The 14213-nt window shown below is 42.0% G+C and overlaps 2 protein-coding genes across 2 annotated transcripts in view; one reads left to right on the forward strand and one right to left on the reverse strand.

The window, feature by feature from the left end:
* The window catches only part of LOC138957622 (IgGFc-binding protein-like), a 9676-nt gene extending 1438 nt beyond the window's left edge, over positions 1-8238 (forward strand). Inside the window, exons 2-5 of the mRNA XM_070328709.1 lie at positions 222-471; positions 5007-5133; positions 5730-5771; positions 6410-8238. Coding sequence (XP_070184810.1) covers positions 222-471; positions 5007-5133; positions 5730-5771; positions 6410-6663 — 673 coding nt within the window. The 3' untranslated portion in view covers positions 6664-8238. The remainder of the gene's footprint in view (positions 1-221; positions 472-5006; positions 5134-5729; positions 5772-6409) is intronic.
* Positions 8239-8564: 326 nt separating this feature from the next.
* The window catches only part of LOC138957621 (sialin-like), a gene marked incomplete in the record, with an annotated part of 8425 nt that continues 2776 nt past the window's right edge, over positions 8565-14213 (reverse strand). Inside the window, 7 exon segments of the mRNA XM_070328708.1 lie at positions 8565-9400; positions 10044-10134; positions 10573-10723; positions 11338-11470; positions 12120-12269; positions 12859-12992; positions 13375-13470. Coding sequence (XP_070184809.1) covers positions 9068-9400; positions 10044-10134; positions 10573-10723; positions 11338-11470; positions 12120-12269; positions 12859-12992; positions 13375-13470 — 1088 coding nt within the window.

A 14213-nucleotide genomic window follows, 5' to 3' on the forward strand; every position in this document is an offset into this window, starting at 1 on the left:
ATGCGCACGCGCATTTGCTTATTTAATTGTTCTGTGGTTTAATTGTTGAGTTTTTATTGCCATTGTTAATGTTGCTTACAAAAGTAAAACTGCTAAAGCGGCCATCAGGCTCGACACTCTTTTACTGTCAGTTTAGTGGTTTGGTTGTTACGTTGTTATTATTGTTGTCGATTGTGATAAAAATAGGAACAATTTAACTGTGTACTTTATGTCGCGTTTAGCTCTGCTAACGATGGCATCAGACTCAACAACCTGACCCTGTCAGAATACGGCATCGTCTGGAGGGCGGTGCCAGGGGCAGACCTGGTTGCTGGTTACGTCATGCTCCATGACGTCACGCCGCAAATGATGAAGTTGCATCACGAGGCTGGTCACGTGTTCAATGTCCACGTCAACCTCAAGAGAAACTGTGAAGCGAGATCGATGCCGCTGACCTACGGAAAGCCAATGACAGTGGACAGTGCGTCTCTGGTGAGTGATTTGTGTTCAATCCTCGGTCAACGCAATTGCAAATAGACGAACTCAGAAAAAATCTCTGTCTAGTTTGTATAGGTTGAGAAGGAGTGAGCAGTCTTGCTTGTATTGAGGCAATCTGTCCACATCTTCTTCTTGTCCACGTGTTTTAGACACACATTATTTTTATTTCATTTTTTTTTATATATATATATATATTTTTTTTTTTTTTTTTTTTTTTGGGGGGGGGGCTTTACATAAGTATAGTTACACTTTTATTGCAATCTCATTCTGCTAAAAAGAGGCTCTGCCATACAACATAATGTTGGTCTTTCAAAAATGAAACATCCTTTCTACGCTTTTTAAAATTAAACAAAATAAGAGAGAGAGAGAGAGAGAGATATAGAGATATATATATATATATATATATTATACATATTATACATACATAGAGAGAGAGAGAGAGAGAGAGAGAGAGAGAGAGAGAGAGACAGACAGACAGACAGACAGACAGACAGACAGACAGACAGACATACACAGACAGACAGACAGACAGACAGACAGACAGAGACAGACAAAACAAAGACAAGACAATATAAATACTGTATCTATGAGGGTAAAGTGGCATAATGAAACTGTTTTTGCTTTTTTTACATCCATCCCTCGCCCATGAGAGCGACTATAATCTATTGATAATACGTGTTTTGAATGTTAAAATAACAATCAAACATGTAATAAAAACAAACAAATAACTAACCAACCAACCAAACAAACAAACCAGAATATACATACAAACGAACATACTATATTATTATTAAGTGCATAATGAAAACAGTTTCGAGCAAGCAAAAACACGTACAATGTCAAGAGAGAGAAAAAACAATCTCCATGAATTGAGGAATAAAAGGAACAACTCGGTTGCAAGTAATAACCAAGTAGCACTTTTACATTAGACATGCCATGAAATCAATGAAGAACGTTTATCTACTGAAACGTGTGAAAAATAGAATCAAACTAGACATCCGAAATATTAACATGTTCAGTCTAGTAAGAACGAAATGTGCCATGAATAAGGAATAACAAATATCTGTCTTTGAGACTTGCAATGCAACAACCTTGAGTGCATTTGTATGTAAACTAAATACAGGGTTAAGAGCGTTTGCAATCGCACAATCCCCTAATGTTGACGCATAATCAATGATTGATTGGATGTGAGCATTAAAAACAAGTTGTCTGCCTTGTTTGAGAAGTGCTTTATTCTGGACAACAAATAAAAGCCTCTTGGAAAGTACTAGTACTTCACATATCCCTGTAACGTGATCAGTCCAGAGAGAGAGAGAGAGAGAGAGAGAGAGAGAGAGAGAGAGAGAGAGAGAGAGAGAGAGAGAGAGAGAGAGAGAGAGAGGGACGGACATACGGACGGACGAACGGACGGACAGACAGACAGACAGACAGACAGACAGACAGACAGACAGAGGCAGAAAAAGAGTGAGAGAGACAGAGACAGAAAGACAAAAAAGACAAAGAAAAACTTATACACAGGACAGGGAGACAGAGAGACAGAGAGACAAAGAGACCGGTAATTGTAGTGTAAACGAGTGTTACAGTAACTTCTCAAAACCAGGACATTTACAAAATCCTTGACAATTTCAGTACATTTGTAAATATCCTCCAATATGGGATTTTGTAAATGTCCTAAACATTCTGGAAAATCTGAACATTTCTTGAAATTTGCTTGCTGCATTTTGATGAATTTACTAAAGAGAACAAATATAATTTACTGTAACATAATTATGTATAATTATGTAAAGTCTTCAGCAGGACCGACGACTCACTGCAGATTATCCCAGCCCGCTACACGTTGCATGAAAGGAAAACAGGCCAAGTACTCGTCATAATCCCTATCGCGGCATACATAATATGCAGTGCGTCGTCTGTGCCGCTGAAACTGCGCAGGTATATTCTGCCCATAAGCATAACCAAAGCGCATGAACTTCAGACAATGTGAACTTAACACGAACAAGTTAAAAATAATCACGTCTCAAACATATGTGACCCTTCACCACGGAATGAGTCGCATATGTCACCTTTGCATGATTTTCATATTTTTACATTTTCCTAAAGAGTTTTGTATGCTCTATCCAGTGGTGAAAACCGTTTTAGAAAAGAGCGAACACTGAGTTATAAACCTGTGACTAAGGTGACCCTCACACTGTTACAAGACACTCCCCGGACTTATATTAAGCCTGGGGCAGAACCGCGCGAGGTGACATGCGACTCATATCGTGGTGGAGGGTCACATATAGTCCTCCTCGCGTTCATAATCGAACACATTCTATTTAAGCTTTCACGTGCAACAGTAGCTTCCTTCCACTTTGACACATACCAACATTCAACAGTGTGGTTCAACGGCCACAGTGGCGTGGTGGTAAGACGGCCTCCTAATCGGGAGGTCGTGAGTTCGGATCCCGGTCGCTGCCGCCTGGTGGGTTAAGAGTCAATTCTTGTCCGATCTCCCAGGTCAACTTATGTGCAGACCTGCCAGTGACTTAACCCCCTTCGTGTGTACACGCAAGCACAAGACCAAGTGCGCACGGACAAGATTCTGTAATCCATGTCAGAGTTCGGTTGGTTATGGAAACACAAACATACCCAGCATGCCTACTCAACGAAAGCGGAGTGAAGCGGACTATGCTCTCAGAGTATAGTGTGGGGAACCCAAATGGGCAAACGAGCATTCTGGAATGCTGAAGAAGAAAGAAGAACAGTGTGGTTCCATTATTTGCGAAGTTGGAACTTTTTGCTGACCTAATTTAGCACATTTACATAAAGTATAGCTTGCGAAAATAACAAGACACTGGGGGCAGCCTTCAGGCTACGTGTTTTATTGAAGGATGTTGCCATCCCGTGTTCACAAACCCAGAACTCGAAGTTGGACTTTTTTTGTTGCTAACCTAACTTGTCAAATTTACATAAAGTGTAGCTTGCAAAATTAACAAGACACTGGGGGCAGCTAAGCTAGTCTGTTGATTATTGGTACGTAAGTTATTGAAGGATGTTGCTATCCCGTGTTCATAAACCCTGAACTCGAAGTTGGACTTTTTTTGCTGACCTAACTTGACACATTTACCTGAAGTGTATAGCTTGCAAAAGGAACGCGACACTGGAAGCAACTAGTGTGTGGATTATTGGTACGTGTCTTAGTGAAGGATGTTGCTATCGCATGTATATTAACCTTGAACTAGACAGTATTTAGGTACATTTCTCTCTCACCAAAACGCCACATTCACTCACTTAAAGCAAACATCCACGTCGAATTCACGTGAAAAACACAACTAAATGTCCCCACAACCACACGACGTTATCCTTTTACGTTATGTCTACGTGATATCGGCCATACATATGTACGTACATTTTACGTTGAAATGCAACGTAAACCCAACGTTCGCCAACATGAATACAACGTGAATACAACGTGAATAAAATGTGAATACAACGTGAATAAAACGTGAATACAACGTGAATACAACATGAATACAAGGTGAATACAACGTGAATACAACGTGAATACAACGTGAATAAAACGTGAAATATCACGTGAATACAACGTGAATGTAACGTGAATACAACGTGAATATAACGTGAATAAATCGTAAATACAACGTGAATATAACGTGAATACAACGTGAATACAACGTGAATACAACGTGAATACAACGTGAAATGGGTTGCTAGGTCACCTTGACGGATATTGGGAGAACCATATATTTTGCCCCAGAAGAAATGCCTCTTTAAACAAATACAAGTGCACCACGGAGATGATTGCTGATAGATAAATCTATGAAATCATCATCGTCTCCTTAGCCCAGAATGAACAACGAATACACGATCTTTAGGACAAAATAATGGATCCTCAGGCGTAGTTGTTTGCTTGCAATGGTTTTCTTCCCACTTGAAGATCGAGATGTTTGCGCATGTCTGGAACTTTAGCCTCTTTCTAACTTATTGTTGAAATTTATAAATTTTAATCAGCCTTCGTTTTCAAAAAATAAATTGATTGATTTTTAGATTGATTGATTTTTTTCTGTGGCGTTTTGTGTGTGTGTGTGAGTGTGTGTGTGTGTGTGTGTGTGTGTGTGTGTGTGTGTGTGTGGTATGGAATAACACAAACAAACGAAGAAAGAGAGAGGTACACAAAACGGAAGGACAAAATAAGTTTATCAGAAGAAGAATAAAGAACAAAATAAAACCACAAGCATAGAATACCAAGCAATCAACCTCCCACCACCGCCACAAAGAACGACACAACAAGCGCCGCCAGCACCACCACCACCAACACCAACAACACTCTTATTCACTTTTGCAGACACTAAGAAAGAAAGAGAGAAAAAAAAGAGAAGAAGAAAGGCAAGAATTGAAGGAAACACAGACAAACAGAAAATCACAAGGGATGGAACAAAATGAAGAAAACAACGATCAGAGAACAACGATCTGTGTCAACATTCGTATTTTGGTCAAACATACAAAACAATTATTATTATTTTCTGTTGCAGAATTCATCGGGAACAGCAAGGGACGCAATCTGCCAAATCACAACGCAGCTAAAGGGAGATAATGTGGACAATGACTGTGATGGTCACGTGGACGAAGAGTCGTGTAGCCCGGATGACGATATGACCGGTAAGCGAAACCTTGCATGATTCGCGTGTTTACTGTGAATCCATAGGTGAACCTGCAGTTATTTTGAAATACAGATAATAAGGAATATGCGGGTATTTTTTGTAGCTTTGCTTTAACAAATCGGGGCAGTTTTTCTGATGGAATTTTAGTCTTTTGCGCGTTTTATTTTCTTGGGGTTTGATAGGGAAACATCGCCGCGGCCATTTTGAGTATGACATCAAGTAAAGCTATCCAAAAGCATTCTTTGTCTTCGACAAAAATACCCCACTCGTTCTAGCAACAGGCTGTTTTCGTCTGAAGTCAAAATCATATTTCTCAGTGAATTATCAAATACAAGACTGATTATTTCAACCCATAAATCAACCAGTAACATTTTATGTTTCGATCAGACTTGCATTGCAGATACAGCAAGATTGTAAACCACATTTCTCGGTTACACTTTATTATTCGATCCTTGCCGCTACATGCAAGATTTCGATCCACATTTTTGGGGAAAATTGTTTATCAGGCGTCTGATAGTTTAATACATAATAATGTTGTATAATCACGTGAAGGAAGTGTTAATATTTTATCATATCTGTGTATGATCTTTGCAGATGACGATGGAGACGGTTTTATTGACGAAGACTGCGCTGCAGGTAACCATCCTAAAGATGAAGGATACTGATGTTGTCATATTAACTAACGTTTACACGAAGAAGGGCACATCGTACAACCCGAGTCTATCTTTGACTAGCTTGGATGGTGTCCCCGTGTGTGTGTGTTCCAACTGTCTTCCCTAGATATCCACGATTTAAAGCCCGATCGGTTGTGTGTGTGTGTGTGTGTGTGTGTATGTGTGTGTGCGTGCGTGTGTATGTGTGTGTGCCACAACATTGCTACTTGACACCGACCTCCAGCTCTGGTGCCTTGGTGGCCAAACCTCCTTCGCGGCGGGCCCCTTTTATTTATTTATCATTATTTGTTTCTTCTAAATCATCTAATGTCGGAGTCACACCCGGAAACACGCCCCTTATGGTTTAACCGTGAGGGCGTTAAACAACATTTACCATCATTTTGTGTGTGTGTGTGTGTGTGTGTGTGTGTGTGTGTGTGTGTGTGTGTGTGTGTGTGTGTGTGTGTGTGTGTGTGTGCGCGGCTGTTTATAATACTATTCAGATGTACGTGTATTTCTTAATTTAAGTTAATTTTTTTTGTATTTATCTTTAGTTTTTAACTCATCATCAGTGTCAAACTCAATGTATGTCTAGTCTTTGTTATTTGTCTTTGATTTCAGACACTTTTCGATGGAATGTCTACAGACCAAGAGATGCCTCCAAGAAGCTTGCAGAAGTTGTTCAGACGGTTTCTGTAAAGAGCCATGGCCGCTGTGTCTTCACTTGCGTTCAACAGGAACACTGTTGGGGGGTCAACTTCCTGCCTTCTACGACCTTGACCTCTGACCCAAACTGTGAACTCTTATCCGGGTCTGGCCTTGGCCTTGTGGATGACAGTAACTGGCGTTTCTATGAGGCTCGGAATAGAATTTAAGTTGTCAGTCTTTTTCTAGTTTAAAGACGAACGACACCGATTATAACCAAGACGTCCTTTCTTGGCCCTCATTTCCCAAGTAAGATCTGTGACGTCAAAAAGGAAACAAAGTTCTGGACCACGTCATAATGCGAACAATGGCGTCACGTAAACATAATGCCGCTTCTCCTGCTCCTCTCCAAGAAACCGACAAAGAATTTTGAAAACGAAGCTTATCTCGGTGACTTCGTTGTATCAGCAGGAGAATATTACTAGCGCTAGGCTGTGCATGTATAGGTATCATTAAAGGCACAACCTTTATCGCGTAAACGACTATGCTTACCACCGATCTGTTTGTGTCTTTACAAGAGGTGAGAGCATCCGTCAAACTAAACACATGGCAAACATTAACAACACGGCTGCTTTTTGTGCAAAAAAAGAGAAAGTTTTTTCGGTTTAAATTGATTACGCACAAAGACGGGCTCAGTGGCGTGGTGGTAAGATGTCGGCCTCCTAATCGGGAGGTCGTGAGTTCGAATCCCGGTCGCTGCCGCCTGGTGGTTTAAGAGTGGAGATTTTTCCGATCTCCCAGGTCAACTTATGTGCAGGCCTGCTAGTGACTTAACCCCCTTCGTGTGTACACGCAAGCACAAGACCAAGTGCGCACGGAAAAGATCCTGTAATCCATGTCAGAGTTCGGTGGGTTATGGAAACACGAAAATACCCAGCATGCCTACTCAAGGGAAGCGGAGTGAAGCTGACTATGCTCTCAGAGTATAGTGTGGGGAACCCAATGGGCAAAACGAGCTCACACGTAACCAGACAATTCTAGAACGCTAAAGAAGGAAGAAGAAACACATGGCAAACATTAACAACATGGCTGCTTTTTATTACAAAAAAAGAGAGTTGTTTTGGTTTACATTGATTACGCACAGAACACTAATATAAATTTGCTAAATTAAATCAGGACGAAAACATAATTTGAAGTGTATTGATTAACGTGATCTTTACAATGTCATGTCCAAGGCAATACTCTTAATGTACTGTTTCACGCAACATTCCATGCTGCTCCGAAGTGGTCATTTACGTGTTCCTGCACACGAGATGTGTGGTTATCTATGGGTAAAACCAGTGGTTCATTTTAATTCCGGTATTGTATTGTTGTATTGTATTGTATTGTGTTTTGTTTTGGTTTTAGATTTTTACCAGTAAAATGTCGGATCGATTCTAACAGACTAGGGGACCCAAATCGTAAAACTATGTTCCAACATCGCGTACATTTTGCTCCTCCAGAATCATTATTACACTATACCAGTACTAACTTACAACAATTGACTGTTGTCTTCATGTTAATGATAATAAGTGGCGATAGCTACTTTCAACACACACAAAAATGTCCAAAAAGTAAGAATCAAAAAACAAGAAAGGTAGGTTGTTGGAACGTTTGTTATTGGCAAAACAATACATTTTTGATTACAATATTATCCAAAAATACAAATAAAAAAATAAATAAATACAAAAAAATAATAAATACAAAATTTTGTTGGATTTGTCAAAAAAGTAGACTCATCCAGAATGATCAGCACAGAAGACGGGGCGGGGATGTAGCTCAGTCGGTAGCGCGCTGGATTTGTATCCAGTTGGCCGCTGTCAGCGTGAGTTCGTCCCCACGTTCGGCGAGAGATTTATTTCTCAGAGTCAACTTTGTGTGCAGACTCATCGGTGTCCGAACACCCCCGTGTGTACACGCAAGCACAAGACCATGTGCGCACGAAAAAGATCCTGTAATCCATGTCAGAGTTCGGTGGGTTATAGAAACACGAACATACCCAGCATGCTTCCTCCGAAAGCGGCGTATGGCTGCCTAAATGGCGGAGTAAAAACGGTCATACACGTAAAAGCCGTGGGAGTTTCAGCCCATGAACGAACAAACAAACAAACAAAAAGCACAGAAGACAGGAAAACAGAATCAACATAACCCATCAAGCATTTGTCTTGATCGTTATTTCCAATATAGTCAAACTCGCTTTTCATTTGTGAAAATAGGTCTTTATTCATAGCATAATTATGTATTAATGTTTGATGTGTATTTTAAAACTATGTGAACGAAACTTCAAACTTCTACAAAGTATATAATTATTGTAAAAAAGCTACTTTTATCTTGACTTCGTTTCTGAATAACTTTGCTTTCGTATGGAGGTAACCAGGACAGCGCTTGTTGTCATTTGGCAAAAACAAAAGAGAGAGAGAGAGAGAGAGAGAGAGAGAGAGAGAGAGAGAGAGAGAGAGAGAGAGAGCGAGCGAGAGAGAGAGAGCGAAAGAGAGACAGAGACAGAGAGAGAGATTTAACAAGTTCGGAAGGGAGAGGGTTATTGTGTGTCAGATTTGTCAGTTCATGAGAAGCATCCGAAATACATATACTATATCACTTTGTCGCCTCGGTTGCAACTTCCTCTTCACAAAAAGCAAAATTCAACCGTCCATTGTCCAAGCTTTTTTCGACCTCCGGTATGTCAAAACTCCCCTCTCCCTCCGGTATTTTCATCTCTATCTCGATACCGGCATACTCCTCGTCTTCTCCGGAAGTGACGCCATGTTGTTCAATGACGTCACCGAAACTTGGCATTCGTGATGGTGGCTTTTGTTCCTTTGCCCACTCCTGTTCTTCACCACTGCCAAATACTGCGAAAAGAACGGCCCCCACGAAAGACAGCGCCGCAGTAATGATGAAGGCAGTCCTCCAACTACTTTGCTGTTTCTGGAACAACAAGAGAAGGAACAAATCTAATCGTCACACAAAGGTATTGTAACCATGAACACATTTTGCAGCTATTTTGCTGTTTCTGGGAGTATATAAAGGAAACACAATGCGATCGTTAGACTAAGGTGAAATTATAATAACAGATTAGTGTTCGGGGGACATGCTGATATTGCATTACAGAATGATCTTTGGGCTGCTGATACCTGTGTTTTCATGTTCAGCAAAGCCCTCTTACACATTTACGCACGCACGCCCTCAGAAACGCACACACACGCGCGCGCATTTGTGCACGCACTCACACACACACACACACACACACACACACACACACACACACACACACACACATATATATATATATATTTCCACACTCAGGCGCGCGCAACCACGCACACACAGACGCGCGCGTGCGCAAACACACACACTGACACGTGCACTCACTCACGCATGCACAGACGCACGAATCCACAAAAAGAACAAAATCACGCACAAGCAGACTATCGCATGCACTTGCGCACATATGCGCATACAAGTATGAACGAAAACGAGCTCACACACACACACACACACACACACACACACACACACACACACACACACACACGAGAATGAGCAGAACTGTGGCGGAATTGATACTTACATCGGCAACGAGAGGGGAGATCACAAGAGGGCTGATGATGGCTGCAGACGTGGCGAAGGTGACTGTCATGCCTGCTAAAGACCCCGCGAATCTGAACAAAGATAGAAAACACAGTTTGTTCAATTTTGCCAGAGATCTGAGCGAAGATCGAAAATAAAACCCGTTCAAAACTATCCAAGTATAAACGTGTGTTTTATGTTGTCGCGGCGCACTTCCTGTGAACGCGTTTGCGTGTGAATGTGAATGGGGGGATGTGTGTGTTTGTGTGTGGGTGTGTGCCCGTGTTTGTGTATGCGTGTGTGTTGTTGTTGTTGTTGTTGTTGTTGTTGTTGTTGTTGCTGTTGTGTGTGTGTGTGGATGTGTGTGTGTGTGTCTGTGTGTCTGTGTTTGTGTGTATGTGTGTGTGTGTGTGCATGCGTGATCGAGGTGGTCGATGTGTGCTTCGCTGAGGGTACGCAGTGCCTTCGCTGAGGGTACGAATGTGTCAAAGGCATTTTGCCTCTACTTAAACTTATTCTTCTATTCTCACCTTGGGGCAATGTCCAGATGGTTGATTCGAAAGCCAGACATGCACGCCGACTGGAAGGCGGCATTGACGATCAGCATGGCCACCACCAGGTACTGCTGGTCAGGATTGAGGAAGCCCACCCCCACGATCAGCAATCCGGGTACCACCAGGCCTGATAGGACAATGTGTTTCGGATAAAACATTGGCCTAGAAAATATAACACGCATCTTTCTTACCAGGGTGTAAGCGAGAGAGAGAGAGAGAGAGAGAGAGAGAGAGAGAGAGAGAGAGAGAGAGAGAGAGAGAGAGAGAGAGAGAGAAAGAGAGAGAGAGGGAGAAAAAGAGAGAGAAAGAAAAAGAGAGAGAGGGAGAAAGAGAGAGAACGAGAGAGAGAGGGAGAAAGAGAGAGAAAGAGAACACGAGAGAGAGAGAGAGAGAGAGAAAAAAAGAGGGAGAGAAAAAAGAAGAGAAAAGCAGAGACAGAGAGAAGGGATAGAGGGAGAGCGGCCGGGTGTGTGTGTGTGTGTGTGTGTGTGTGTGTGTGTGTGTGATTAACACTGTGGTTAAAAGAAGGCGTTTAGTGGGGAAGGGTGGAATTTACTGGTAGAAACAGACACAGGCACATATCTATATATATATAGACAAAAATGCCAACAGACAGGCATACACCCAAAGCATTGCTGAAGAACATGCACGAAACCATACCAAACAAAAACTCACGAGGAAACCAAAAGGAAGTTAACATCAAGACGACTCAAACATTCATAACTGTAGGTGAACACTGACCAATACACTGGAAGAGTTTCCTGCTTCGTGTAACGGTCAGCAAACCGGACGTAGTGATACGGTCAGACAAAACGGCAAAGACCACACTGAATATCACCCGCATCACAAAGGGTAGCGACGACAGTACCCCGTTCTGGAAGGCAAGCAAATAAAGTCATCATGTGTTTAGTTGCCAGCTGCTATAGAATATATACCTTGTATACCTTGCGTTTGATTGGATTCAAAACATTACACAGATATTAATGATTGTGTAGAAATGCTGTTTCGGCAGGGCGGTTGATATAGAGCTGTAAACCCTGTCCTTAATTGAACGACGTTGACTTCGCGAAGCTTCCGGAACGAGAAATCGTCCCTTGATTGAACTACTTTCAGCATAGCTTTGCGAAGTCCAAGAGAATGCACTCTTCGGGTTCGAGTGTGATTTCTACGTCCATCTTGAATAAAAAAAAAACCACTCTTCTGGCAAAAAGAACAACTTCGTAGCAGAGCAACGGCGAAGCTTCGCATGTCAAAACTTGCGAAGCGAAGTAGTGGACGAAGTACTTCGCCGTAGCTGCGGGTTTTCGGTATACAGACTTCGCGTAGCTTTGCCAAGTCGACTTCGTGCTCAATTAAGAACGGGCTTAAAACAGTGCAGGTGTATCAAATAATAGCCTACATTCGTGACAATGATATTCTTGGAAGAACAAACCGATGTGTGTGTGGGGGGCTGGGGGGGGGGGGGGTGTAAAAGCACAATGGGTTAAGCTCCCTGTATCATGGCCATGTCCTGTTTTACTCACAAGCTCGGGATCAAAGAGCAGAACGTCGTTGAGGTAGATAGGAAGATAAGTGGCAAACGTGGATAGAAACCAGCTGTAACTCATGTGTGTGACCAGCAGAGACACAAAGGCAGGGGATGTGAAAACCGTTTTCATTGGTGGCTTTTTAACCTGGAACACGAGCAAGACTTTTAGCACACATTTCTGACAAAATAAAGAGAATGAGCAGTGTGAGATTATGCGATTTTTGGACTCACAGTTCAGTCAGCAACAGAAATCCAATCTACCTGTCCATCCATTCATTAACTCATGAACAAATCAATCTTTTTACCAACCACTATATTAATCAATCAGTTAGTCAATCCATCAGTAAATCTATAAATTCTCCCAGAGATCCTCCTAACCAGGTAAATGTGTTTCAATCCTTCTTTTTTAGCAGTTGTCAAATTGGGTTTTCAACAAATAAAGCTCAAGGAGGACAGAGTACGTGCGCTTGCCAAAAACGCCTTGCTTATACGTTGCCTCACATAATAACCATAATACTTTAATATGACCATGTGTATAGCACACCATATTCATTGGCTTGAGATATGTAATCAAACACACACATCACACACACACACACACACACACACACATACACACACACACACACACACGCACACACACATACACACACACACACACACACACACACACCAACCAATCATCCAACCAAGCAACCACCAATTGCAACCAACTAACAAGCAAGCCAACCTACGATTTTAACACTAGGGTCAGAAGGACGCCTCCTCCGTATAAGAACCCGTTCTTTGGGCTCAATCCTGGGATGCTGCTCGGGAGTGTCGAAAGCCACGAAGTGCCAGACGATGGCCCACGCTAACGCCAGGCCGCCTAGTCAACACAGTAGGTTACACAAATACCAGACAAAACTAAACCTATAACAAAGAAACAGATAATCGACTGAATGAGCGAACGAATTAACAAACGAACGAACCAACGAACCAACGAATGAAGCAACGAACGAACGAAGTAACGAACGAACCAACCAACCAACCAAGCAACCATGAACCAACGAACGAACCATGAACCAACGAACGAACCAACCAAACAACGAACCAACCAACCAACGGATTAATGGGTACCGCTTATCTCGAGCTAAAACCTCTAACCTCGTCACTCGCATACCGGCCCCGAACTTTTTTTTTTTTTTTTTTTTTTAACAAGGGAAGAAATGTGCCTTTCAACTAGCACGCACAATGTCGAGAATACTGACCGTAGGTATAAAAGATGAAAGGCCAACCATCGTCCACGGGAACACCGCACAGAAATCCCGACACAAAGTTGGCCACAATACTTCCAGTGCTGCTGCCTGTAAAGAGGAATAAAACAACAACAACAACACAACAAATACGAATTAGATAAATACACAACTTTTTTGTTAAAGCACAAATATATAGATGAATAAATAAATAAATACCTAAATTAAATACCTAAATATAGAAATCAGGACAGAGAGAAAAGAGGGAGAGAGAGAGAGGGAGAGAGATAGAGCGACAGAGATAGAGCGACAGACAGACAGACAGACAGACAGACAGACAGACAGACAGACAGACAGACAAACTAATCGAGGGAGATACACAAAAAGACATTATAGCGAAGCAGAGACGGACAGAAAGAGAGAGACACAACCAGCTCAAACAACGTCAGCCATAGCACACACGGGAAGTAATGCCCTCCCAAGGACCAAACTAGGGAGTTTATTGCGAAGGGGTTATGTCCCTTACGCTGTAATTCGCAATGTGTTAGCACGGTTGTGTTTGTGTGTGTGTGTGTGCGTGTGTGTGCGTGTGTGTGTCTGCTTATCGCTGTCTGTTTGTCTGGTTTTCCGGTTTTACCTCTTCTTTTCTCAGAATATGCGTCATTGTTTTTGCAAACGTTCGATGTTATTTCGTTTGTGTATATAACGACCACACATTGGACCGACACAAATTGGTCGTTATCGAGAAGTGGTCGCTTTGGAAGAAAATGATCGTCCGGGATCCTTCTGAGTTGTCGTTGTGGACAGGTTGTCGCTATGGGGAGGAAGTAGCAAGGGAAGGTATACACTTAACT

The sequence above is a fragment of the Littorina saxatilis genome, unplaced genomic scaffold (genome assembly GCF_037325665.1).
Source record: "Littorina saxatilis isolate snail1 unplaced genomic scaffold, US_GU_Lsax_2.0 scaffold_828, whole genome shotgun sequence".
NCBI lineage: Eukaryota > Metazoa > Mollusca > Gastropoda > Littorinimorpha > Littorinidae > Littorina > Littorina saxatilis.